Genomic DNA, 27807 nt, shown 5'->3' with positions numbered 1-27807 from the left:
ATACATACAGGGTGCTTGGTAAAGAAAGGGCCATAGCTTAACCTTAGATTCCTGAGGTTAAAATAGGTCGATTTAAGCTGACTTATCTTAGTACAAAAGTTGATAATAACCGAAATACAGGGTGTCAAAGTTAAACTTTCATTTTATTTATTTTTGAATATTTCCTGACAGGCATGGGACAACAACACGAAGTTTGGTAAGTGGTGCTGGTACTGTACACCCTACGAAATTATGTTAAACAAACGTTTCTGGCTACTACCAGAGGCGTACGACGGGGGAACGTGAATGGTTGACCCTTCCCAAATTCTACGCCCCTGGCGGAATTGCTATTTTAGTGCAATTTTTTGATTCTACAATACTTTCTATGTAAATAACATGCTCTTCATTCGTAACGATAAATTCATTAGTTTCGAGATATTTGAAGCTAAAACGAGGAAGCATAATACATTAATCAAAACATGTGTGCCTTTTCATTTTTAACTTCAAATATCTCGAAAACTAATGACTTTATCGTTACGAATAAAGAGTATATTATTTGCATTGAAAGTATGGCAGTGACTTCTTATAGAAATGTGAGGAACGCATAGAAAATCACCCCATCGCATTGGCTCAACCCCTTATGAGACGGTCCGTCCAGCAAAGCTTAAGAAGGCATCTTCCATGTGATCTGTCTGTCAGATTTTTCGAACCTTAGTACTGTTCTATAGTGTAATTTTGTATAGTAGTTTCCAAACCCAACCTTAGAGAAGTAAAAGACCACTGGACAATTTTCCTAAGTTTTGTTACTGGATTTATCATTTGCCTATTGTAAAGTTTATTAAAAAAAGGGATGATAAAAAACAAATTGCAAATATTTTCGAAACATATTATATATTACTATTTTTCATAACATTTGTACATCACAAGCTGTACACCCTCTTAGCCATTTACTACTAAGATTATGATGATTCCTACGATGGCTCAACAGGCATCTATTGAACATAAATTTGTTACTACAGTCTTTGCACTCAAATGGCTTCTTGTTGTTGTGGTAGTTGATATGATCTTCCGCATCTGTTTTCCGAGTAAAACCTCTTCGACACACTGGACACTGACGAATGGTGCTGTTCAGATGCATCTTGATGTGGTCTATGATCTCTTGATGGGACATTTTGCATTGGAGAGCACACAAGTAGCAGTTAAAATAGCCTTTCTCTGAATGTCTAACCGTGTGCAAGGCGTACTTGATATTATCTTCGAACCTCTCTTTACAAATAAAACAAGTAATTGTTTCATTGGGGTAAATTGGAATTGGCAAATGGTCCTTCGGAGATATGGATGTTGGTATTGATGTCTTCTTAGGCTCCTTCCTGTAAACTTTCATACTAATCTCAGGATGGGCTTCTTTATGGTGAGCTTGAAGACTACAAAGGAACATAAAGCCTTTCGAACACAGGTCACAAAACACTGTACTACTATCCCTAATTCCTGAATGGCAAGATTCGTGTTTGATCGCTGAATATTTGGAATAGAGTCTAGCATCACAAAAGGAACACGTATACTTAGGTATGTTCTGATGGATCCTAATATGGGTTTCTATCTGGTCCAAGGTCATCTTGGCGTTGACGTGGCAAATGAAACAACGGAAGATGCCGTCCAGGGAGTGTTTCAATGAGTGTTTAGCGTATTTTATCGAACATCCGAAATCTTTTTCACAGACGTTACAAAATGGAGGTTGTTTGCGAGATACAGGATGCTTCTGATTATTAGATACTACTATATAAATATTTTCGGCTACTTCATCCTCAAAATCCCTAAAAAATATATAATTAGAACAGTGAATACCATAAAAAATAAGATTAAAATTAAAATTAGTGTACTTTGTTCCATAGACTTAACATAGACTGAGTATACGTTCCACGCTTCCTGACGACAAGATCTCTTGGACTGGTTTGATGCTATCTCTTTCTAGCACATTGGCTCGAGAAACTAACATAAACCTATGTGGGGGTATAGGCAGGTAGGGGACGACAAGGTTATCTTATACTGACCTGACCTTGGGTAGGGGAGGACTAGTCTCGCAGCTTTACTATATGTAAGAGTGAAACAACACTGATCCAAAAAAAAAAGATAGATCTTATGTGTCTATGTTAATACGAGTATATAAGTATATGCTTCGTTCTCAATCGATGATGGAAATAATAATCAGTCGATTGTGATAGCGTGTAAAAAACAATGTATTGGTTACTCAAAATAAGTACAAATTAATGGAAATAAATTAACTAAAGTATTAACTAAGGTACGGAGATTATAAAACTAGGCCTTAAATCGGGGTCGATTTAATCCATGTCTAAAACCAAAAACCCAACACTTTGTGTTAATACATTATCCATTTGAAATAAGAAAGTTCATTAGATTTTTAGAAAAACGGAATATTTGACAACAGTGTAAATGCCACCAATGAAGCTAGGACAAATAATCCCCGGACAAATAATCCCGGACAAAAAATCCCCACAAATTATCCCCGGACAAAAAATCCCCGGACAAAAAATCCCTACAAAAAATCACCGCAAATAATCCCCACAAATAATCCCCGGACAAAAAATCCCCACAAAAAATCCCGGACAAAAAATCCCCACAAATTTTGTTGGACAAAATATCCCCACAAATAATCCCGGACATAAAATCCCCAAGAAAATTTTTTTGCTACCGAATAGTTCTCTAAAAGTTTTTCTGTGAATGCAATCGACGCAAATGTTTTTCAGCCTCAGTGCATGAGGGTTATAGGTAGCAATCGCCATGAGACCGCTTTTCGGCACGAAAATAATTATTAGCAATTAAAATTAAGCATCCATTGTAATTTCGATTACCAAATGTCGAATTCCAATTATGAGTTTTTTCAAAAATCGTGAAAGATATGGGGAATAGGCTAAGGCTTTGGGAATCATGTTGTACTTATTGTCTATTCGTGATGATAACTGCTGATCCTGAAAACGATAATCTTGATCGTAATGCAAAAAATTCTGTTCCTTTTTGTAAATTTAACGTCAAAAATATTTAGTCATCATCATCATCAATGGCGTTATAACTTTTCCACCTTTTTCTAGGCCGTCAGACTGCATCTTTCCACCTTTTTCTAGGCCGCCCTACAGACCTTCTCCCATCTGGCTTCTCCCCGAGCAGCTATGTATGGTTTGATTTATGGATACATTTTTAAAGTTTGTTTATAGATGAACACAGATCTTCAATTACGTTTTTTAAAAACCGGATATCGAAAAGTAATGCCTATAAATTTGTTCCCAAAACCACCAAAAAAGTTAAAATAATCGAAAAGCTTTGTATAACTTTCCTGGCGATGCGTGGAACGGATTGTTTGCATTAGTATAATCAAGTTATCGTTTTCAGTATAGTTATCAGTTATCATCATGAACAGAGATATTTAAAGCAGAGTGAACAAAAGATTTAAGCCAATTAAAACATGATTCCCACAGTTAGCTTATTCCCCATATCTTCCACCATTCACGGGAAAACTTTTAGAGAACTATTCGGCAGCAAAAATTCCTTGGGGATTTTCTGTCCGGGATTTTTTGTGGGGATATTTTGTCCAAAAAAATTTGTGGGGATTTTTTGTCCGGGATTTTTTGTGGGGATTTTTTGTCCGGGGATTATTTGTCCGGGGATTATTTGTGGGGATTATTTGTGGGGATTTTTTGTGGGGATTTTTTGTCCGGGGATTTTTTGTCCAGGGATAATTTGTGGGGATTTTTTGTCCGGGATTATTTGTCCGGACCCCCTATAAATAACTTAATATAACTATAATTTTAATGGACGACTGCATTCTATTACAAAATCACTGCTAAACTAACGACTTAAGAACCACAACATCATTGGCAGTACCTATGTATAACAACACATGGCGATAGGTCCCAGCAGGACCTGTTTGACCACATTCACGAAATCCAATACATTATTATCTATTGCCACATGTCAGACCAATTCTGTATTTTCTACTACGTTGCGATTGTATCATTAAACAAATTATGTTAGCATAAATAACTTTTGGAAATGATCAAATACATCAATGTACCGTGGTTCATTAATAATACTTCATTTTAAGTATTCTAATTTTTTATTAGAACAAAAACAAAGGGACTTACTATAACAAATAAAAAAACTAATACATTTATTGAAATTATAGCCACTCCATGTCAAGCTTGATGGCGATAAAAAAATAGGTTGTAAGTAGAATTTTGCTTTCTAACTTAAGAAGCCTTTAGTTTTTCTGTTCTTTAGATTGCTCGTTCGTACTATTACAAATATTATCTTATTATTACAATTATTACAATTTTTAGATATTAAGGTCGTAGGCGCAAAATTTTGAGCCAGTGTGTTTTACATGCATTCAGTTTCTTCGAATCCTGAGAAAACTAATAAGTATTTTTGAAAAATTAAAACGCAGAATGAAAGATTACATTAATACCGAGAGCCGAAAGTACCTTAGCATAACCAAAAAGTTTCTTTTGAATGAGATATTTGAAATTAAAAATCACACTAAATTTTCTCTTTTTTACCCTCGTAACTTTTAAAATAAACATTATAGAAGTTTTTAGGGACTTTCGGCCCTCGGTAATAATGCAATCTTTCATTCTGGGTTTAAATTTTTCAAATATACTTATTAGTTTTCTCAGGATTAAAAAAAAAGAATGTGTGTGTACTTTGTACGCACTTAAGAAGTTATACTTCTACTACATATTATGTGATTTTTAAGGCAATACCAAAAATTTAAAAAAATAAAAGTATAAAACGCGCACAAACACATTGAAAAATGCCACAAATAAAAAATGATTTCTGAACGATAATAATTGTTGGCAAAAATTTTAAATACGCATTTTCTGAAAAAAAAAAAATTATATAACAAATATACTGACAATCATAAAATGCATAAAAAAATAAAAAAATAAAAACATGCATCGGGAATCGAACCCGTGAATTTCGTGACGCTTTGATTCGTAATCGAAGCCTAGACTCACTCGTCCAATTCCACATTATTTGTCATGTGGAAAAATAGGGTAACTGAACGTTTTACTGTTTGACAGTTGTTTTGAATATAATTAAATTATGTAGTTTAAATTTTGTGGAAGAAAATATTAAAATATAACAAAACAGTAAGAAAACAATATATTAGATGAAGATTGGTAGAACTTTTGTTGGTAATCAAATTAAGTATGTAAATCAAAGCATTACATACCTACTAGATAAATAAATCTACGCCAAAAAATCATAATTTAAAAATAAAAATCGGACCTAATTTGGGATTTCTCTCTAAAATCCCCATTCTTGAGAAAATAAATGTACAGTAGAGCGTCGATTATCCGAACGTCGATCAACCGAACGACCGCTTATTCGAACTATCGACTCCCGCGTCCCGCACTCGAATACCGAGCAAGCGTTAGTAATTGACGCTTAAAATATCTTCAATTTTCTTCAATATTGTATCCAAAAATAATTATGTTGTTGCAATGACTGCACTTTTTTGTTTAGTTGCTAGTTGTCATTATCAAGATATAAATAAATATGTAGGTATATAAATATGGCTTTTATTCACTTGTGGATAAATATGTATGACTATAAATATGTATCAATATATTGTAGTTCGATTATCCGAACAAATCGGTTTTCCGAACACCTATGTTCCCCAATTAGTTCGGATAATCGACGCTCTACTGTATTTCAACCTAATCCAAATGTATAATTACAATATGATTATAATAAAAACTACTTACCAAATTAGAATGAGTTTTCCTTGTCCAAAATAGTCCAAAAGTCCAAAAATATAGGTATATGAAAACTATTTAAAAAGGCAGTATAACTTTTAACTAACTTTTGTTTGTTGTTTCTTTTCACACAAATTTTAAAACGCAACAACCATAAATAATCTAACCACAGCTGTGCCACAGCCGCCATATTGAATAATTTTTGACATGTCATTTGAACATCCAATCAGAACAAAGTTATAATGCGCATGCGCCCGGATCATAGGTTTTAACATATAAAAATTCACCCTCATATCGCCGGTAAAGAAGTATAACTTCAAAAAATAAATGAATTTAAAACACACTAGCGCAAAATTTGGCGCCGACGCCCTTAAAACGAGTTACGACAATTACAATGGAGTGGCCAATTAATATATAAAATTAAAATCAGTCAATTACTCTAGCGATCTTACTTCGGAAGCTAAATTTATTACAGCGCTATCTTAGCCAGAAATATGCAACGTGCTCGTTTTAAAAGGGTTGCATATTTCTACTACATAAAATAATAATATTTGGTTAATATAGAGATCACTTTTTAAATAAACTATTTTGATAGGTCTACTTTACTTCTTTTCCTTTATTAGTGACTGTACACTACGTAATCGTTTATCTATATTTAATATAATATATTATGTTTCCCCTTCAACTAGGAACTCAAATCTTTTTTTTTTTTCGAGATATATAAGATCTGTCTGTAATACCTTATTCTATTCATTTTTACCGTTTCAGCCAAACGTTATAAAGTAAAGCAAATGTGAAGCCGGCCCTGTTACCTGTCCGGCGACATACCATTCTCGAAGAGTGTAGAGCACCCAATGACTTAACGCAACTTGATTAAAACTGAACCAATTTATATAATGGTCCTTCGAGCCGGATGCTAGATAACCTGGTAATTAAAATATATTACAGATATCTATTACAATAAATTAGGGAGTTAAGATTAATGTGAGATTATAAATTAAAGTTTTAATTTGTGATTGAACAATACTACTTAGTCGAAAATAACCAATAAAATAAAAATGATTTGAAGTTTAAACTAAACAATTAAGATAGTACAGCCACTTTTAGAAACGCTTATATATTTAAATAGCTAAATGAACGAAAATTAATTCGTTTCTACAGTTCGTTTTCGAGTCTAGATCTATTACCATGACTAGTTTCAGTTGAACATTCTAAAATACATCTAGATGACATCAATGTCAACAAAATTACAATAAAATAAGTATTGTTAATGCAAGAAAAGAGACACATTTATTTTTACAGTTAAAATCATTAATTTTTTATAATTTATTTTTTAAAAGAAAAGGCTCTCTTCTTTTCTTTTTAAAAGAAACTGCACTTTTGTTTCCTAGATATAGAATATATGGCACAAATACTGCCTTTGATATTTACAAGATTTGGAGGGTTCTTTATTTAACAGTTTTTTACGAAATCAGTGATTTAATATCAGATATGCAGGTGGTACCATCATCATCGCAGAAAATCTCAACAACTTACAAAGAATACTAACCAATTTAGTTAAAACAGTGAAGAATATAACCTAAAATTCCACACTCAACAAAAATATATTTACAATATATCTCAAAAAAAATCACAGTAGGAAATAATAAAGCTCCTAGCTTAGATTGAATCCCAAACATTGCTTTAAAAGCAGCCTTAAAGGAATCACCGGGAATGTTCCTGAAAGTTTACAATACATGCCTTCCTAAGGAGAGCACTTTCCCGCACATATAGAAGCAACAAAGATTACTGCTTCTCCCAAATGGGAAAAAACCACCAGATGAATCATCATCTTATCGTCCGTTCTATATGCTGGATACATATAGAGCTGGCAAGATACTAGAACGAATAAGTCTATCAAAGAATCAAGGAGCAGTTGAGCCGTATCAGTATGGTCACAGTATAAAGAGGGACAGTAAAACCTCTTCTATGTCGGCCCTTTGATCTCAAGAAGTAATACCGGCAGTACGCAATTGGTAATTCGCCAGTGGTGGATACGGGTTTTCCCTGTTAAAACTCGTACGTTTTTATACGACTAGCAATGTGAGAGAGGGACAAAAGCGACTGGGAACATTACGCGGTCGTCATGCGCGACTAAAGATTTTACTTCCAATTTTTCGGAAAGTGGTTCTACTGTCCCTCTTTATACTGTGGTATGGTTTTCGACAAAAGTTAATGCAGGGAAAAATACAGGGAAAACGAAGTATTGGAAGAAGACGCATCTCCTGGCTCAACAATCTGAGAAAGTGATATAATTGCAGTTCCGTTGACTTGTTTAGAGCTGCAATCTCAAAAGTGAAAATAGCTGCTGATTACCAACCTCCTTCGAGGAGACGGTACCTAAAGAAGAAGAAGATGGTTTTCGAAAATTACACTTAACTTTGGATGCGATTAATATTGGCGTTAGCACAACTAAGGTGGCGATCATAAGGTCCAGATGGATGAAGGGTACGAAGAAGTGCTGTCTGGTGACGACATTTGACATCAAAAAGCTTTCAACTCCAGCAACTGGGTTTGAATTATGTGAGCTCTTACCGAAATGAAGGTCCCGGCATATATGTATAAGGAGGATACTGACTAGCTACTTCACTGGAGGAGTACCACATGCCTCTGTACTAGGATCTCTCTTGTAGAATATTACGTATGATGAATTACTAAAGCTAGGATTACCAAGGGATGCTAAGCTCGTGGCATATGCCGATTGCATGGCTGTGATGATCGTAGCAAAACATTTTGGGAAAATAAATCTCACATTTGACATCCTCTTCGACAGAAGATGTGCCAGTGGATGAACACAGTCAATTTAAAACTAGCGTAACACAAAACTCCTGATCTCCTGCGAAGAGTTGAGTACGAAAGCAATAAAGTTGGTCTAAAAATCAATAAAGCTAAGACAAAAATAATGATGGTCGACAGATTTCACACTATTCGACTGACTAACATCTTACAGGAATACCAGATAGTAAACAGCTTTGTCTATCTCGGGTCTAGTATAACTAACGATAGTAACTGTAAAGCAGAAGTTCGGAGACGTATTGGTATGACAAAAAATGCGATGAGTCGCCTAACTAAAGTTTGGAAACACAGATCTATCTCTCAAAATATCAAGATAAGACTGGTGAATACCCTTGTGTTCTCAAAATTTCTATACGGGGCAGAGACTTGGACCCTTCGCGCACGCGAGCGCCAAAAAATTGATTCCTTTGAGATGTGATGCAGAAGAAGAATGCTGCGCATACCTTGTACAGCTCGTAGGACAAACGTTTCCATTCTAAATCAACTCGAGATTAAAAAAAGGCTGTCCACAATATGTCTGCAATTCTTCGGTCACGTGGTTCGCAGAGGTGACGAATTGGAGAGATTAATTGTTTCTGGAAGCGTTCCGGGGAGAAGATCAAGAGGACGATCACCAACTAGATGGTCCGGCCAAATTAAGAATTAAGCAGGAAACTCATTCTGCGATGTTCTTACAGCAGCTGAAGATAGAGAACAATGGAAAAAAATAGTTCCGGTACTTAAGAGTGAAGATTAATGTCAGTTCTCCAGTAAATTATGTACATATGCTATTGAAATACTCGTTAAAGGTACTATTATCGATTCTATTTTCATATTGAATACTAATATATTCTTGCATCAACAATATTACACTATATTCTACACAACGTCTTAAATATCAACACGCCTCCCTCCTGAACAAGTTTTCATATGAGTATCCATCACTCCCTTAGAGATAAACCCTTTCGTACAAATTTTACAAATATAGGGCCGTTCTCCCGTGTGCGTTCTCTCATGGATTCTCAGAGGCGACCTCTGGGTAAAGCCCTTTCCGCAGTACTGACACTTATAAGGCTTCTCACCAGTGTGTACTCTCTCATGCTCTTTCAGCTGCTCCTTCCTGGAAAAACTTTTTGTACAAACATCACACGAATAAGGTTTATAGCCTGTGTGAGTTCTTCTGTGAAACTTCAGTTTCTCCTTGCTGGACAATCGTTTTCCGCAGATGTCACATAGTACCGAAGCATCGACTCCTGAGGCGTTATGCTTGCTGAGGTTATGTCGCTTCAAACCAGTTGAAGACGTGTAATGCTTGTTGCAGAGTGTGCAATCGTACTTGACCAAAGGGCTACCCGTGACCAATTCCCAATGTTGTGTGCGTCTGTGAGAGGTCAAAAACCACGAGAACATAAAATGTTTGCCGCATATATCGCACTCAAATGGTTTCTCTCCTGTGTGGTAGTACTTGTGTTCAATGGCGTGAGTACTCACTGTAAAAGCCTTGTCGCACACCTCGCATTTATATTTGGTAGTACCTTCGTGTGCTCTAATATGCATTTCAACATGGTACTTCGACGCGTTTTTGTAGTCGCATAAATGACAAGTAAACTTGCCATCTTCACTATGCTTGTCCGAATGTAGAGCAAATGCTACATTATTCTTGTACGTGACATCACACACTTCGCAATGGATAGGCTCATCCAATTCAATAATTGGCAGCTTTGGTTTTTCTACAGATTTTGATTTCTTTTTGGACTTTTTCTGTAAACAACTCAAAATGTTATCGGTCATCATTTCTGAGGCGTTTGAGAAATGTTCTTCAGGTTCGGGTTCTGTTTTCGGCAATGTTTGGGAATGGTCTAACCAGTCGTTTGCACCATTTGTGTCACTATAACTATTAATCAAACCATTATGGAGATTCATTTTCGGGTTTTCATAAGCAAAGCCATCATCAGTGATTGTTAATTCCTCAGAAGGTTCCTTTTTGATTGGTGTAATGGTAATCCCTGGTCCATAGAATAATTTATTTAAAATACTCGTGTCGAAGTACCTAAAACATACAGTATATAAGCACAACTTGTCTAAAAAAACTTTAACAGTAGAGTCAGAAAGATTTTTAATCAGAAATAGTGAGAAATTGAGTTTATAGATCTTGGTAAAAAATTTTCTGGACTCACTGTTCTCACACTTACCTTTGTCATGAGTTAAAAAATATGATATCAAAAGTACGTAAAAATCGTACAAGAAGGAAAAATTTCATGGACTGCCTCAGAAACTATTATCACTTGCACTGGAAACAGAAAACTGCAAAAAGAGTTATGTCAAGGTAGATATGGCTAAGCAGAGAACACAGTATGTGCCTAGCAGATCGGGTGCGCCCGACAGTGTTAAGATATACATAAGTTGTCATCTTTTTTTTCTCTGATTCTGACCTTGGTTTAGAACTAGAACCTTTAGCCACGTAATTGGTATAGCAATACAAATCCACATTGAAATCGTATACTTTAAAAAGAAAAACAAATAATAGACTAATTTAAAGCATTTAGGAATAAAAACGACTGTAGCAATTGTAAAATATTTTATTAAAAAAAATAGTGGGGTCTACTGATATTTATACATTCGAAAAGTGTATAAGCAAATTAACAATATTAGACCAAATCGTACTTAATCTAGTCAGTTTTAACTTTAATCGATTTTATAATGTATAAAATATCTCAATGGGATTGTTTTGGATTATATAGGGTGGAACTTACTTATGGAATAAAATTATTTTTGTCTTTGTTTTAAAAAATCATAAAAAATGTCGAAACCCGTCGATTTTTATATGTAAATATGCGCTTCTTTTAACCCGGGAGCAGTCGCGCCGTCAGAAAAAATCTAACATTTTATCCTTTTCCGTGATAACTTGAAAAATTTTGCAACATAACTTTTCATTCGTAAGTGCCTCGAGGAATATTGTAGTAATGCGTGGGATTTTTTTTAATTTTTTTTAATTTTTTTTAATTAGTTTTTTTAATTGTTAGAAATCCATATTTTTAACATAACAAGTAAATCAAAATATAAAATAGAAACTTGTTTTAAATTTGTATTGTTAGATTTTTTCTATACGCGCGACTGCTTACGTGACAGAAGTGAGCGCGACTGCTCCCGGGTTAAACATAAGTTTAAATATACAGGGTGATCCTGTAAGCCTAGCATAGTCCATAAGCTTTATTTTTAATGGAACAGCCTGTATATTTTTATATGTTTAAAAGCTCCTAAAGAACGTGATAACAACGAACTAGATCATTTGGGGTCTATTATGAATATTACTGAGTGAAATTTTGAAAATACAAAATGTGGAAACCACTTATGGAATAAAAAATGTTGTGTCCTTATTTTAAAAAATTATAAAAAAAAACACTGGGACGCGTCAACTTTTAAATTCAAATGTGCGCTTTTTAAATATAAACTTAAATCTACAGGGTGATTCACGCAAGTCTAGCATGGTCCACCAGCTTTAATATTAATGGGACATCCATATAAATTTTAGTTGTTTATATGTCCACTGAATATGTGGAATGTTGGAACATATTTTTGTCTTCGACAGTGCTTCAAATACTGAGACCATTTTCTATTAACTTTCTCAGTACTATAGTTAAAATGTATATTAAAATAAATAGTCGTTAAAAAATAAATCTTGGATAGTTGCTGTGTCTTTAATGAAGGAACTAAAATCAACCTCACTGTTCAATTTTCACATGTCAAAAATATTATTATATTTTTTACTGTGTTTAATGTCTTATTAAAACCCTTAACTTTAAATACATCTCAAGCCAGCCCTGTTCAATAGTACCATTTCATCCCTCCTATTTCTTACCCTCTCTCCTCACCCTTACAGATAGACAATATTTGGACAATTTGCGATTGAGAATTTTTCTCTTGACCTACACCCGTCGAAGGGTGAGCTTTTCTCTCGTACCTATCGCCACGCGTGAAGGTGCAACCTTTTTTCTCTACGACCTTTTTCGAAGGGTCATCTCGGGTACCGCTCATCTCTTGACGGTACAACCTTTCTTCTGGGCTGAAACGAACAATCAAAAGTCGGGCACGAACAGTTAATTCGGGAGTCACGCCATACACGATTTCGCAGCAGTAAAAACGCGAGGCACGTGGAACGAGAGCAGTCAACTCGTGTGTGTGATCGGCTCTAGTGTTCAACAAGGCTTCACAACTTGGTAAGACTCTTATCTACATTTGAATATTGTCTGTGTAAAACCTTTATACTCCCACTTGAACCAGTAAACTAGCAATCCCTCATACAGTCCAATCCTAAGATTGTATTCACAATCTCACCTATGTACAAGTTATCGTACACTCACAGTAATGAACCTAGGGAAATAAAAATTGAAGAAATAAGATGAAATGAAATAGAAATGAAGAGTTGGTCGGAAAATATCCTTGTCTTAAGGAATAGCTGGTATTCCTCAAGCCAATAGAAGGAGCAGCGAGACATCAAAAGATGACAGAAGTATGAAAAAAGTTTTAACCGACCGTTTACAGTTTTTACTGAATAATGAGGGCACCCAACATGCACCAGGAGTGGAATAAATCTTCTTCTTGATGTGCCTATCCATGACTCATGACAAATGTTGGCGATCATCATGGCAATCTTCACCTTATCTGCAGCAACGCGGAAAATTTGCACAGATGTGTTGAACCGGTTTCTGAGGTTCTTTAACCAGGATGCTCTTCTCCTTCCTGGACCTCGCTTTCCGAATATGTTTCCTTGCAAGACAGCTTATCTGGATTCATTTCGCATAATGTGTTCGAAGTATTCCAACTTTCGAAATTTGATGGTGGTCAGTACCTCTCGGTTCTTCTTCTGTCTTCTGAGGACCTCCTTATTTGTAACCTGGTTTGTCCAAGGGATTTTAATTATTCTCCGATATATACTGTCATAAATAAATAAAGGCAGAGAGGAAGAAGAAAAAAATCTAACTAAACTCCTGGACAAAATTAACGCACCACTTTAATTAATCTAAATATTTATAATATGAACACAAAATTAACCTAAGTTACATTGAAATAATAATAAACACCTACAAATAAGTCCAACATGACTTTATTATGACCTTAATTTGCCTTATTGTTTCTTTAAAAATTTGTTATTGCCGGAAATGCGTAAATAAGCTAGCATAACTCCAAATTGCAAAAAGAAAAAAATCAGTAAAGTAACACAATAAAATGCATCTAGGTCAACACTAATACCGTGTAGGTCCTCCTCTACTTCTTATAACTGCATTTATGCGTCGAGGCATGCTTGATATCAAATGTTCAACAAGAGCTTGCGGAATATTCTCCCATTCTTCAATAACGGCCTCAATGAGTTGGTTGTGATTGGCAATAGGGGGTCTACGACTTCGAATCTTTTTTTTGAGATAATCCCATAGATGCTCTATAGGATTAATGTCCGGACTGTTAGGTGGCCACTCTAATAATAGAATATCAACATCATTTAGGTAGCCAATAACCTGTCGAGCCACATGAGGACGAGCGTTGTCTTGCATGAATAAAAAATTAGGTCCAAGAAACGGAGCAAAAGGCATTACATGGTCGACAATAATGTTGTCTAAGTAATAATGGACATTCATAGACCTTGTACGTATAGGGACCAACTCCGTACGAGCTTCAAAACAAATTCCCCCCCCCCCAAAACATTTTAGAGCCACCACCAAAAGGTACTTTAGGAGAGATATTGCAGCTGGCAAACCTTTCTCCTCGCCTTCGCCAGACACGCTCACGACCATCTGGAGCATTTAGGCTTACTCTAGTCTCATCGGAGAAAAGAACTCGTTTCCAATCATCGATGGTCCAATTTTGATGCAATCTTGCAAAATTTAATCTCTGAACCCTGTGTTCTCTGGTAAGCAAGGGTTTTTTGGCCGGTTTCCTGTTGCTCAATTCTGCTTCATGTAAACGTCTTCTAACTGTTCGAGACGATATCGCGACATTTCGAACATCTGCTAGTTCATTTTTTAGCAAATTGCTGGTGACTCTCCTATCTCTGAGAGCACGTTGTCTCAAAAAACGATCATCAGTTTGATTAGTGCAACGTTTTCGCCCTTGCCCTGGTCTTCGATGGTACGACCCTGTATTATATCGCCTCACCTAGCGACTGATGCTGGAATGATGTCTTCCTAACAAACCTGCAATGTATCGCATTGAATATCCTTCATCTAGGAGAGTCGATGCTCGCACTGCCTCATCCATTGACAAATTTCTTTGGCGGTTCATTTTTTTATTTGATTTTTATGCAAATGAACTTCCAAACATGCGTGTGATGAAAAATATCACAATAAAAGCTTGTTTCTCACAAGCACTTTGCTTTAATCGGCACTTTTTATGAAAGGTTTAACTCACTTTTAGTCTAAAACGAAGTTTAATACAAATAATTGTTAAAACAAGACTATTATTAGCTTACATAATAACTGTCACTGTCAAACAAGGTTATGGACCTTATGGAGTAAATTATTAATAAATAAAGATTATTGAGAAAAATATTAGTGGTGCGTTAATTTTGTCCAGGAGTTTATTTAATTGTATAATAATTTGTATGCATAAATTTTGTCAATTTGTATTACGTTAAAATAGTTCATTTTTAAAATATTCAATTTTTTTCATCCACCCTGTAAAATAGGTACCGATTGAAATTATCCAGTATGGTATTGTTAGTTATAAAATTATAAGTTTCTCTTTTAATAATGGTAAAATAATTCTATGATCTTTGGACAAATGTTTACAATTTTATCAGTGCGGGTAGATTTGATAGAAAGTACTTCTATGAACAATTAGCCGGCGAAAGCGTGTATACGAAGGACGTGTTGTTTTCGGAGATATGAGAAATATTTGGAAAAAGTCGAAATTTTAGATTTCCCAGAAAGTGGAAAAAGTACTGACGACTGGGAAATTTGGAGGCGTTGATATATGACGTAGTAAGGACATTTGTTTGGACCAATGGAACTGAAGGGATGTCACTGATGGAAGGGGAATTTGAGCGAAGAGTTTTTTTGGCAATAAAAGAACGAGGCAGTGTGATTTCGGATAGCGGAAAGTAACAGTTTTGTGTTGAGAAAGAAAAAGGGTGTCGGTTTTCGTTAATCAAAGCCTCATAGGCACTCGTAAAAACAAAGTACTAAGTAAAAGTTTTTTTTAAGTTAACAGTAAATTCAGTGACAAATGGTAGCAGCTGTACCACGGTATTCAAATTTATATTTCTCTCCATCAATATTCTCTGTTGCGAGGATTTCGATTTTTTTTGGTTTCATCGACATCTACATAAAGACTCCAGTGTAATTGGACATAAACTTTTACATAAACAATTTCGTAATTTTTAAATTGACTTTTGGTTACCAGTTATAATTCATTTTGTATCTATACTGGGTAACTTTCGATTTCAAAATAATTTGCGGTATTTTTCATATTAGTTTACATTTATTTGCATAATCATTTCATAGATTTTTTGTTATACAGTTTATTGTATTATTAAAATGTGTGTTTAATTTTTTGGTATACGCTATGAGCTCGTAGGTAGAGGGGATAATTAAAAATTCGCGAGCGCCAGTAGTGACAAGTCTGTAAGCTTTTACTGGAAATTTGACATAAATGTCAAAGGGATTAATTTAAGACATTGAAATTAAAAACATTAATAGAAAATAATATTAGTTTGTCAAAGCTGTGGTGTATATTTTCACCTTAAATATACTTAAGTTTTAAATACTGAATTTAAGTTTTTTTAATATTTCGTAATATGTAATTATAAATTAATCTAAGCGCCATCTACACGATAATTGTGAAAGTATCCGAGGTACGAAATTAATATTTCATTAATAGAACGTTAAAATGATTAGCAAAATCTTTAAAAAATCTTTAAAAAATTAAAATTACCGGTGAAAGTTGCATTAGTAATCCGCTAGGAGCGACACCAGCGAAGCTCAGAGCGTATAATCAATTTTTGTCAATATACGGTCATATTTTACTTTTGAATTTTATTTTTCCATGAGTTTTCTCTGAGTATTGGTTTTGTATTTCTGTGATTGGATGACATAAAACCCTGAGATAATTTATTAATTTGAGCTAGCCCAATAAAAGATTTATTAATTACTTAATAATAATATTTAAAAATAATAGTAAGTGTAATTTAAATGCTTACATAATATATAAAAAATAAGTGGAATCAAAACAATACACATTTCAAATGCTTCCAATTTTCTGCACATATTCGTTCAATGTATACGTACACATTGAACGAATTAGACGTAGCATCGCAGCATTCTTACTTTTATCCCAAGAGAGAGGTTGTGACTCTTGAAGAAGGCCCCCATCCACTTGAAGGTAGATCTAGCTGTGCGCCACCCTTTCTATGGGGGTTTGGCTGACATAGAGTTGGCCTCCTGTTATCTTTTTCTTGCTAATTATCATCAGCTTTGTCTTCTTTAAGTTTATATTGACTCTATATTGTTGACTGTAATACGTGATTTGGTTTATAACGACTCGTATCTCTTCTAGGTTACGCAAATACTACGGTGTCATCTGCATACCTGATGTTGCTTTTAGTAGAAAACCTTTATTCAGTTTCGTGCAAAGCTTCGACAACAATCCTTTCAGAGCTGGGCCCAGAGCACGCCAAATAGAATTCTATTTTGCTGACGTCACAAAATAGAATTTCATAATGGGGGAATCGACGGTTGCTAGGCAACGTGACGTCACTCAAATAGAATTCTATTTGGCGTGCTCCCGCACCAGAGGTAGAGAATAAAGATTAGAGCAGACAAAATACAGCCTTGCCTGACTCCACGCATGATTTTCACATATTCGGTGGGTTTTCGGTCTGATGGTGAAACCAGTGAGGTTTCTAATTATTTTCAGATCTTGATCGTTAATTCCTGCTTCTCTTAGCATTTGCATAATCTTGTCGTGCCGTACTCGATAAAATGGAATAAATATGATCACACACGATAAAATTACAACAAAAATAATTCAAACGCGTTTTTCTCTAAATCACATTTTCAAAACTGGGAGACGTTTTTCTCAAAATCTACATTTATGCATATTTTTGAAGACGCACTCTGTAGTGGCGAGAAATAATTAAAAGTATTAAAAAATGTTTTTTGTATACCTCAAAACCTTCTTAAAATGTACATAAAAAAATTATGGAGCACACTAGTTCGCTCCCAAGGTCAAAAAACCCTCTTAAGGAGGGGGTATGGTTTGAAATCAACATATCAAGCACATTTTTGTGAATTTTTTTCGAAACTATGGTAGAATTATTTTATTTTTAAATTAAATAAACACATTAAGTACAATTCAAAGAATATTTAAGAAAAAATTCAATCCAAAATATTGAAAAATAAGCCATTGGCGACAAATTTTGGCAGGCAGCTCAAAAAAAATGGATTTTGCGGTGGACATCAGAACTCATCACTGGATTATACGAAACAAAAAATTCAAAAAGATTTTATTAGCTTATGAGTTTTACGAGGTAACAACGTCGAGTTTTTTTTATTTTTAATGATTTTTGAATTTTTGGTATCACTCAAAAGTCAAAAATACGAAATTTTTAATAAAAATTTTGTGAAAACCAACAGATTTAATATTGTTGAACAAAAAATAAGCACAAAACGAAAAATATCTCGACGTTGTTACCTCACGAAATGTCTAAAGAAAATCTGTGCAAAATATCAGGTAGATCGGCCGAGTAGTTTTTCAGTTACAATGTCCACCGCATTTGAAAAAGCAGTTTTGAGAAAAATGCGTTTAAAGTTTTGACAACTGCATCTTCATCTTCTTATTTGTCTGCCAAATCGTAAAGTGATGAACATTGGAATATGTTTTTTAAATTGGGGAGTAATCTACAAAAGAGAAGGCAAACAGTTGTTTAACGTTTCTCACTACGCTCAAGCGTGCTGGCGCGAAGCCGCGGCAAAGGGAGTCGAAGGTAGGGATATTCAACACCCTGTATCTCTGGTAATTTTACTCCGATTATTTTGAAATTTTCAGAGAGTATTCTTGAAAGTATGCACTTTTATTTGAAATAATAAAAAAATTTAAATATTTCAAACCATACCCCCTCCTTAATTACATACTAGTTCGCTCCGAAAACCATAACCTAGTTCGCTCCTATAGTTAAGCGGATTAAGTAATTATCTATTAAGTTCTAGGAAAATTAATATCGGCAAAATTGGTACTGTGACTTTTGTATTTTATATAGGAATTGTATAAAATATTGGTTGTTACATATTTATATAAATAATGAGACAGTGAATTTAGATTATTTAGATTTAGCCCAATAAATGGCCGATTTGGAGTGTTATTTTCTGCGTTACGACGGATTTGCTTGAAAATTGCGTTTTAGGTTCTACTTACCCTTCACGTCAAAGTTCAAAGCTGGACTTGTGCCATTGGTTGCTTTTACTTGGGGAGTGACATTTGACATTCACCCCTTCTCATGGGTGAGAAAACATACTTTTGAAAGAAGTCCAAAAATGGATAAATTGACTAATTCTAAGCAATTTTTGTTCTAGAGAGTTTTTTTAACAAGTTAATACTTTTCGACTTTAGCGAGTAAAAATGTTTATTTTTCGACAAAAAAAACACGTTTTCGTGCGGTTTTTCTCAAATACCTAACTAAAAAAATGTCTATTTTGTTGAAAAAATAATATGCTTAGCAAAAATACAGCTTGTTTAATTTCGCTGTATATCAATTTCAATGGTTTTGCAACAAATCGTTAATTGCCTTCCGTTTAACACCATTACTTAATTTTTGCCGGTTTAACGCTGTTTTTGATAAACTGTCATGGGTGTGGTTATCACTACTCTAAATGCACAATCAAGATGCAGTAGAAATAAACAAACCAGGACAGGTTAAATGTTACAAGGAGCACTCTCGAATCATAATTTACAAATAAACTTTGTAAATCATAATTTGGCATTAGCAATATACATTATTGTACATACATTGTAAATTATGATTCGGGAGTGCTCCTAGTAACATTTAACGTGTCTTGGTTTGTTTATTTCTACTGCATCTTGATTGCGAATTTAGAGTGTATTTAACTATACTGTTACAAATATTTAAAGTTTTAACAAATGCTTTGCAACTTATTTCAACACACTGCCAACGTTTGATATTATTAGCAAGCATTTTATGGAAGTTGTACTTGTAATTATTGTCAATAAATAACATATACTTCCTATTTCACTAATTTCAGATTTCTCCATCATGAACTGAAGACATTCAAACCGTAACTAAAGTAATAATGATGAGATTTGCACCACCCCTCTATCTTATCATAAAATTTCAGGTGATTACTAATTACCAATCTTTTCAAAGAAATATATCACTTGCAATTTCTTATACGTAAAAATCCAATCAAATATTGAACAAGGGAATATGAGCTCTAACATCATAATACCTACTGACACGATAATACGGTTATAGCCCGGGAGGTAGTGTCAAATTTGACCGGAGCATTTTAGCATGGCTGGTTTCTTTTTATTTAGGTAGGTGTTCCAAAGCTTATTAACAAATGATGTGTCAGCTGGCCCAAAACCGGGGATTTTAGTCAAGAAAAGGTGAAACATGAAAGTTGATGGACCAACGCTACAGCTTAAATGTCAACTATTTATATACGTTACTCAGAACATTTTTAATGGACTTGCTTACTTGGCACCTACCTTTCACTCAGGAGATCGGGGTTCAAATCCTGGCGCGGAAAATTCTTTTTGTTTTTTAAATTGACATTTTATTTTGAAAAATATTTATTTTTATAATACCACGTTTTTATTATTTATACGAGACAATATAAAAAAATCTGTATGTCTTTTATAGAATTATGCATAGAACTTATGAAATAGCATATATACATTTGATCATAAATATTATGATTGACCTTAATAAGCAAAATTGTTGTACATGAACCCCTGAAGCTTCCTGAGTTAGTACGACCAATCTAAGTGAAAAAGGGGGTTGGCCTCCCCACCTCCCTCCCGACATTTTTTTATCTTTTTAGACAAACTGTTTTTTGCATAATTTTATGTGATGTAAAACCAAAAGATACATTCAACCCTAATTTTTCACTTTTCTATCACCAACCCCCATTTTTTTAATAGCAATCTAATTATTTCCCTGTTCTCTATAACATATAACAATGAATTTTTGTCTGTATGTCCCTTATAGAATCGTAAACTATGCATTTAATCATATGATGACCTCAAGCAAAGTTTTTGTACTTACATGAACCCAGGAAGGAGTTAATACTTTATATTATATACTTAATATACTTAATAATTAATAGAGTTAAAAGAGTTAATACTTTTTTATTATTAACTAGCTGACCCGGCAAACTTCGTACCGCCTTAAAACTAAATAATGTTTGAATGTTTAATACCTAAAATTACCAGAAAGCCAAAAAATACTAAAAAATATTGCGTACCTATACTTTTTTCTACCAAATGCATAGTTTACGATTCTATAAGGGACATAGGTACAAACAAACATTCATTTTTATATATTATAGAGTATAGAGAATAGAGAAATATTTAGATTGATATTAAAACATGGGGGTTGGTGATAGAAAAGTGAAAATTTAGGGTTGTATCTTTCGGTTCTACAACATATAAAATTAAGAAAAAACAGTTTGTCCAAAAAAATAACAAATAATATCTCCCTTTTCACTTAGATTGTTGGTCTTACAAACTCAGGAACCTTCAGGGGTTCATGTACAACAAATTTGATTATTAAGATCAATCATAATATTATGATCAAAAATGCATAGTTTGCGATTCTATAAAAGACATACAGATTTTTTATACTGTCTCGTATAAATAATAAAAACGTGGTATTATAAAAATAAATATTTTTCAAAATAAAATGTCAATTTAAAAAAACAAAAAGGATTTTCCGCGCCAGGATTTGAACCCCGATCTCCTGAGTGAAAGGTAGGTGCCAAGTAAGCAAGTCCGTTAAATGTTCTGAGTAACGTATGTTATATATTTGACATTTAAGCTGTAGCGTTGGTCCATCAACTTTCATGTTTCACCTTTTCTTGACTAAAATCCCCGGTTTTGGGCCAGCTGACACATCATTTGTTAATAAGCTTTGGAACACCTACCTAAATAAAAAGAAACCAGTCATGCTAAAATGCTCCGGTCATATTTGACACTACCTCCCTGGCTATTATAATTTTAATATAATTTTAAGTAAGAAGTAGTTTTATATTCAGGTAAATACAAAGTTTGAGAAATATTTATTAAAATTTTTATTAATAAAATGTATTAAAGTACCTGCTTTATGATGGAAACATTGTCTATTGTCTATATACGTGACCCTGGCTATTCATTATTATTCATTGTGTACCCAGTAAAGGCATTTTTAAACTAGCTTTTCTAAGAAATATATGGCCGGAGCGAATTTACCTATGCCCCTTTTCTGTAGGGTATTAAAATCTGGCCGCCGGAGCGAACTAGTATATGCCCAAAAATTATATCCTTAAATATAATAGTTTCTTTTAGTTTAGTTTCATTTGCTACCAGACTTTCACCATGTAATCAAGTCACACCACAGCTCAGATGTTACCTGGGGCATAATATTAAAATAGTTTAAACATCCATGCTTTAATTGGCATATTTGACTGATGCTTCCTTAACGGACCACTTATACAGGGCTTTGACCCACATATTTTTGTTAAACTATATCTTGGTGGTTAGCATGTAAACTCCACGTAAGCACTGATGATGACTGGTATACCAGTCGAAAACTAGTTATGTGATTGTGATGTAGTTTGTTGTGTATGTTTTTAGGGATTTTAAATATACCTTTTATAAAGGATTTACTAATTTTTTTGTATTACATAATATACAGCCAACTACAGGAAAACTATTTCCTTGTGGAGTTTCTTTTATATGTAATAAGTGTTTTTTTTTTATTTAGAAAGTAAAATTTCCCTTAACCCATTCGCTGCCAATCACGCGCCAGCGCGTGGTATGGTTACTTCAAATAGGTGCCGTTCAACAGAATGGCTCCTAGCCGAGCGAATAAGTTAAATTATTTAGATAATCCCCTTTTTGAGATTACTTTTGTTTGTAGACTGCTGAGCTAAATAAATAAATAAATAAACACAAAAATTATACAATGTGTCCGTAAAGTATGGAACAAATTCTTTTTTAGCTAAACAGAGCATTTTAAGAAATAATCCTGAAATACGTCGATTTTTGATTTTAATTTACCGTATTTTAAAATAATATTCTAATATACAGGGTGAATTACTTTCGAGTAATGACGTCACCGTCATTTTTTTTAAATGGAACACCCCCATTTGGTTTCAATTTTCAGATTACTCTAGCTGAGCTGATTCCAAAAATGTATCACATGTTGATTCAAATTGGTACAGGGTGGACAAAAATACAATAGTTTTGTGTGTATTCATAATATTAAATTTTAATTAATTTTTGATATTAAATTAAAATATTAAATTAAACAATATCAAAAATTAATTAAAATCAAAAATTAATTAAAATATCAAAAATAAATAAGTATTTTTGATAATATTGTTAATTTAACTAACGCGTTACTTTATGAACACACACAAAGCTATTGGATTTTTGTCCACCCTGTACCAATTTGAATCAACATGTGATACATTTTTGGAATCAGCTCAGCTAGAGGAATCCGAAAATTGAAACAAAATGGGGGTGTACCATTTAAAAAAAAATGACGGTGACGTCATTACTCGAAAGTAATTCACCCTGTATATTAGTATATTATTTTAAAATACGATAAATTAAAATCAAAAATCGACGTGTTTCAGGATTATTTCTTAAAATGCTCTGTTTAGCTAAAAAAGAATTTGTTCCATACTTTACGGACACAGTGTATATGTGATGTATAGTACGTATAGTACGTTAAGTAAATCTCTCGATAGTGCCTTTAAGTACAATTTAGTCCCATTGCACTAACTTCTACCTAAATAAATTATTCTAAAATAATACCTCGACAACTTCTCATATGAGCGTCTAAGACGCTCTTACAAATACACCCTTTGCCGCATAACCTACACACATAAGGCCTCTCTCCAGTATGTATCCGTTGGTGGATCTTTAGAGGTGCCCTCTGGGAGAACCCTTTCTGGCAAAAGGGACAAATGAAGGGTTTTTCACCTGTGTGAGTCCTTTCGTGTTCCACCAAGAGTCCCTTTTTCCTAAAGCTTTTCCCGCAAGTGGTACAAGTATGTGGTTTCTCTCCAGTGTGAGTGCGTCTATGGAATTTAAGAGTTTCATTGTTTGCAAGACTTTTCCCGCAAATTTCACATAAAGGAGGAACCATTGGGCACTTGTTGTGTTTCCGGAAGTGATGCTTTCTCAGTCCGGATCTAGTACCAAAGGAAATATTACATATGTCACAAACTAAGCTGGCAGGATCTATGATGTTGGGATGGAACAGCCTTCGATGGGTGAACAACAACCAAGAAAACATAAAATGTTTTTCACACACTTCACAACGATATGGTAGTTCCCCGGAATGAAAGTTCTTGTGTTCTATAGCCTGGATACACTCTGGAAAGGTAGCCATGCAAATCTCACACTGGAACTCCTTTCCTATATTACCATGGAACTTCATATGTTTGACGATGCCTTTCACTTTTGAGCTTTTGTGGTTACAGTAGTGGCAATGGAATTTTTTGTCCAGGGAATGCTTGGCTGAATGCATCGCGAAGAAGATGCTGGACGAAATCTTTTCGTCGCACAGTTCGCAAGAGAATTTAAGTACGTTTTCTTCGGATAGTTCTTCTTTGATTTCCTCCTTCACTTTGCTTTTCACTCTGCCGCGTCTTTTCTTGGGTTTCGCTTTGTCCCTAAAAAGTGAGGTATAAGTATTTTTTATAAACATTAATATAATTTGAATAACAAAATCAGTATATATTTAGTTTAAAAAAGATTGATTCATTATTGAGTTATTACTAAAAATCATCTAATCTATAACAATAATACATACGGATGGTACATCATTCTGAGGTGGGTTAAAGAACCCAATGGAAATAAAGGCAACTGCATTGCTAACCAGGTAGCTAGAACTCTTATGATCTGGTGATCTATTTGGCTGGTCAACTTTGGAAATTGCTAAATGTCACCCCCACGCCCTAGCCGTAAAAAGATGGGAAAAAGGACAAGGATGTAGACTCGTCACGTAATACTAAGGAACATTGGGAGGATAGTATAAAAAAATACATACTTAGGAATGACCAGGAAAAACCTACTCTTGACAGTCGGGTTGGTTTTTAACTGGTCATTGTCAATTAAGCAAACGCCCTTCACGCATTGTAGGGCTAGTAGACACACTTCTAGATAGGAAGTGTGAAAGAGATGATGAAACTGTCGAGCATGTCCTATGTGAATGTCCGGAGTTATCGTCAATACAAGAGTACACCTACACACCTGACCAGATAAGAGAGATATCCCCTGGTGACTTGTACATCTTCCTGGAAATGGCAGGATGGATAATGGGCTAAGAACGACAGCTCTCTGGCTGGTTTCACAATGTATTAATTGTAGCCTACATAAGTAATGTGAAACTTGACTCGCCCTTCCTATTCTCCAGGTACAGAGAATAATGCATAATATAATAGAGTACAATAAAAAATTACAGAACTGTTAACCGTAATAATTTCTTTTCGTAATCGTCAACATTGTCACTAAATAGGCACCTATTTTCCTGCATTATTCATCATCATCATCAGCCCATAGTCGTCTACTGCTGAACATAGGCCTCCTCGAATAACTTCCATTCAGATCTATCCTGCGCTGCTGCAATCCAGTTGGTACAAATCCTCTATGTCGTCAGTGCATCTTGAGGATGGTCTTCCCGGGTTTCGTCTATCCGCTCTCGGTCTCCAGTCCAAGATTTTTTGGTCCACCTATCATCTCTCATTCTAGCGACGTGTCCTGCCCACTTCCATTTAATTTTGGTTATGTGGTTTATAATGTCTTCTACACCACTTCTTCTACGAATTTCTTCGTTTCTTACCCTATCTCTTAACGTTATGCCCAACGATGATTTTTCCATTTTACGTTGCGTCACTTGTAGTTTTCGTGCAGATGTCTTTGTTAGAGTAAGTGTCTCTGCGCCATATGTAACAACAGGCAGGACACATTGATTAAAGGCTCTTATTTTTAAGCTGATAGGTATATCATCTTTCTTGCATTATTAATTCTCAGAAATAATAGAATTTATTGTTGAAAATAGAAAATTTATTGTGCTTACGCAAAATATTTTTACAAAATTTGCGATGTTTTACTTTATTATTTAATGTTAATTGATATTGATGATTTATGTTATTATTGTAAGTCGACTGCATTTTGAATAAAATCACTGTATAATATCTCAATTAAAGGAAAAACGAAAAGCTTTAAAACGAAACCTTAAGAGGAAACAGTAGCGATCAAGAGGTAGCCAAAACGCGTTCCAAGATTGTGGCTGTAATTTTGAATATTTTTTCGAGATATTTGGCACACGTATTCGTAATATAATAAAGAATGGCGGTACAGAGCCCAATTTAAAAAAAATTTTAATATGTGGAAATTACTCTGTAATTAAATACAATATTAAAAAAACGAGACTGTACCGCCATTAAGAAAAACAAAAAAATACACTTTCTTCAAATAAACTTTTTTATCCGATGCCTAGATTTTGTGTCATTTTGGAACTACTAATGAAATAAAAAATTTTAGTAGTTCCAAAATGACACAAAATCTAGGCATCGGATAAAAAAGTTTATTTGAAGAAAGTGTATGTTTTTGTTCTTCTTAATGGCGGTACAGGCTCGTTTTTTTAATATTGTATTTAATTACAGAGTAATTTTCACATATTAATATATTTTTCAAATTGGGCTCTGTACCGCCATTCTTATATTACGAATATGTGTGCCAAATATCTCGAAAAAATATTCAAAATTACAGCCACAATCTTGGAACGCGTTTTGGCTACCTGTTGATTGCTACTGTATCACCTTAATTATAATCTGAATATTATAATATAAGGTATTTTAGCTTTTAATTAACTTTTCCGTCGACCGTCCATTTATGATCAATTTTAATACCCTCAAAATCATTGATTAATGACCCCTCTTACTGAATTATTTTCTATTAATGAACGATTTCATTATAGGCAACACAACATACATTGCTCGCATAAATTAATTAAACGCTCTGTGATTGGCAACCTGTGGTGTAGGCAACCAAACATATACCTATTTATATTCCCACTAAAAAATTTAAAATCAAGTAGCCGCTGTTAGTACTACTATCTGTCATTGTATGTCATTATTTACTTTATTGTTTAAAATTCTGTGTATTTGAAAAATCAAAAGGTGGATATTGGTCGACGGTCGACGGAAAAGTTTTTTAACGAACTCGTGAATTAAAATATCGATTAACAATCTCGAACATTAACGCGCTCGCCCGCTCACGCGTTAAAATATCTCAATAACTGTTAATCGCCCTTATTAATACACTTCTTGGTTAAATAACTAATAATAACAACTGTATTAATTACAATACGGCCATGTAATTGGCTTTGATACAATACGTAAATCGTTCAGCTGGACATAGGGAGCATATATGTATTATAGTAGGGGAGGAAAGTATGCTAAATGTGCAGTCACTCGAGCGCTTTGGGGACCTATTGGGTTGTGAAGAGTAGGTCCTAAAACCAAAAAAAGTTAAGTGAAGTTTTCCATTTTAGTGGGAACTTTCCATTTTTAATTTAATTTTCCATTTCCAACTATCGTTTGTTTTTTAGATTATATAGAGCCATCTATCCATAATTCGAAAAAATGTTTTGAATAAAAGTTACTTATTTTTACGTAACGAATCCAAATCTGCAATAAAAAATGGGGGCTCCTATTTAAGATTTTAAAGTAACCCCCCACCGGGATTTTTGGGGAAAATAACCGCTACCCTTCAGCCAGACCGCCTGGTTTGGTTTTAAAGGTAGTAGTTTTTCCTTTAAAACCCTTTCCATGCTGCATTTTTTAGAAGAGATGCCCACGTGAGATCGGGCGCACCGCGCCCGTACCGTGCAGGCTGGCCAATGGCGATGCTGGCTCGGACGCGGTGCGGATATGTGTGTCCCGACCTTTAGCCTGGCACTGATGCGTGCCATGCGCATCGAAAAATTGAGCTACTTTATGAAACTATTTTACTCAAA

At 34.3% G+C, this 27807-nt stretch overlaps 1 protein-coding gene across 1 annotated transcript; it reads right to left on the bottom strand.

The window, feature by feature from the left end:
* Positions 1–883: 883 nt before the first annotated feature.
* On the bottom strand, positions 884–27628 carry LOC114325000 (zinc finger protein 600-like). The gene is made up of 6 exons (XM_050660889.1): positions 27558–27628; positions 23665–24457; positions 12427–12797; positions 9650–10617; positions 6582–6678; positions 884–1793 (listed from the first exon to the last, which is right to left on the bottom strand). The coding sequence occupies exons 1-6, from the start codon at positions 27626–27628 to the stop codon at positions 884–886; spliced, it is 3210 nt and encodes a 1069-aa protein (XP_050516846.1).
* Positions 27629–27807: the final 179 nt, after the last annotated feature.

Source organism: Diabrotica virgifera, chromosome 9 (assembly GCF_917563875.1).
Source record: "Diabrotica virgifera virgifera chromosome 9, PGI_DIABVI_V3a".
Lineage (NCBI taxonomy): Eukaryota > Metazoa > Arthropoda > Insecta > Coleoptera > Chrysomelidae > Diabrotica > Diabrotica virgifera.
The sequence above is the reverse complement of the archived record's forward strand: the minus strand, read 5'-3'. Positions and strand labels throughout refer to the sequence as shown.

Coding starts and splice junctions, on each gene's coding strand:
- LOC114325000 (XM_050660889.1), bottom strand. CDS start 27,628: ATGCAGCATGGAAAGGGTTTTAAAGGAAAAACTACTACCTTTAAAACC. Junction 12,798..23,664: donor ATACTGGAGAGAGGCCTTAT/GTGTGTAGGTTA, acceptor ATTCAAATGTAG/ATAAGAGTCTTACCAAGTTG. Junction 6,679..9,649: donor GCATGAGAGAGTACACACTG/GTGAGAAGCCTT, acceptor TTTAATTACCAG/GTTATCTAGCATCCGGCTCG.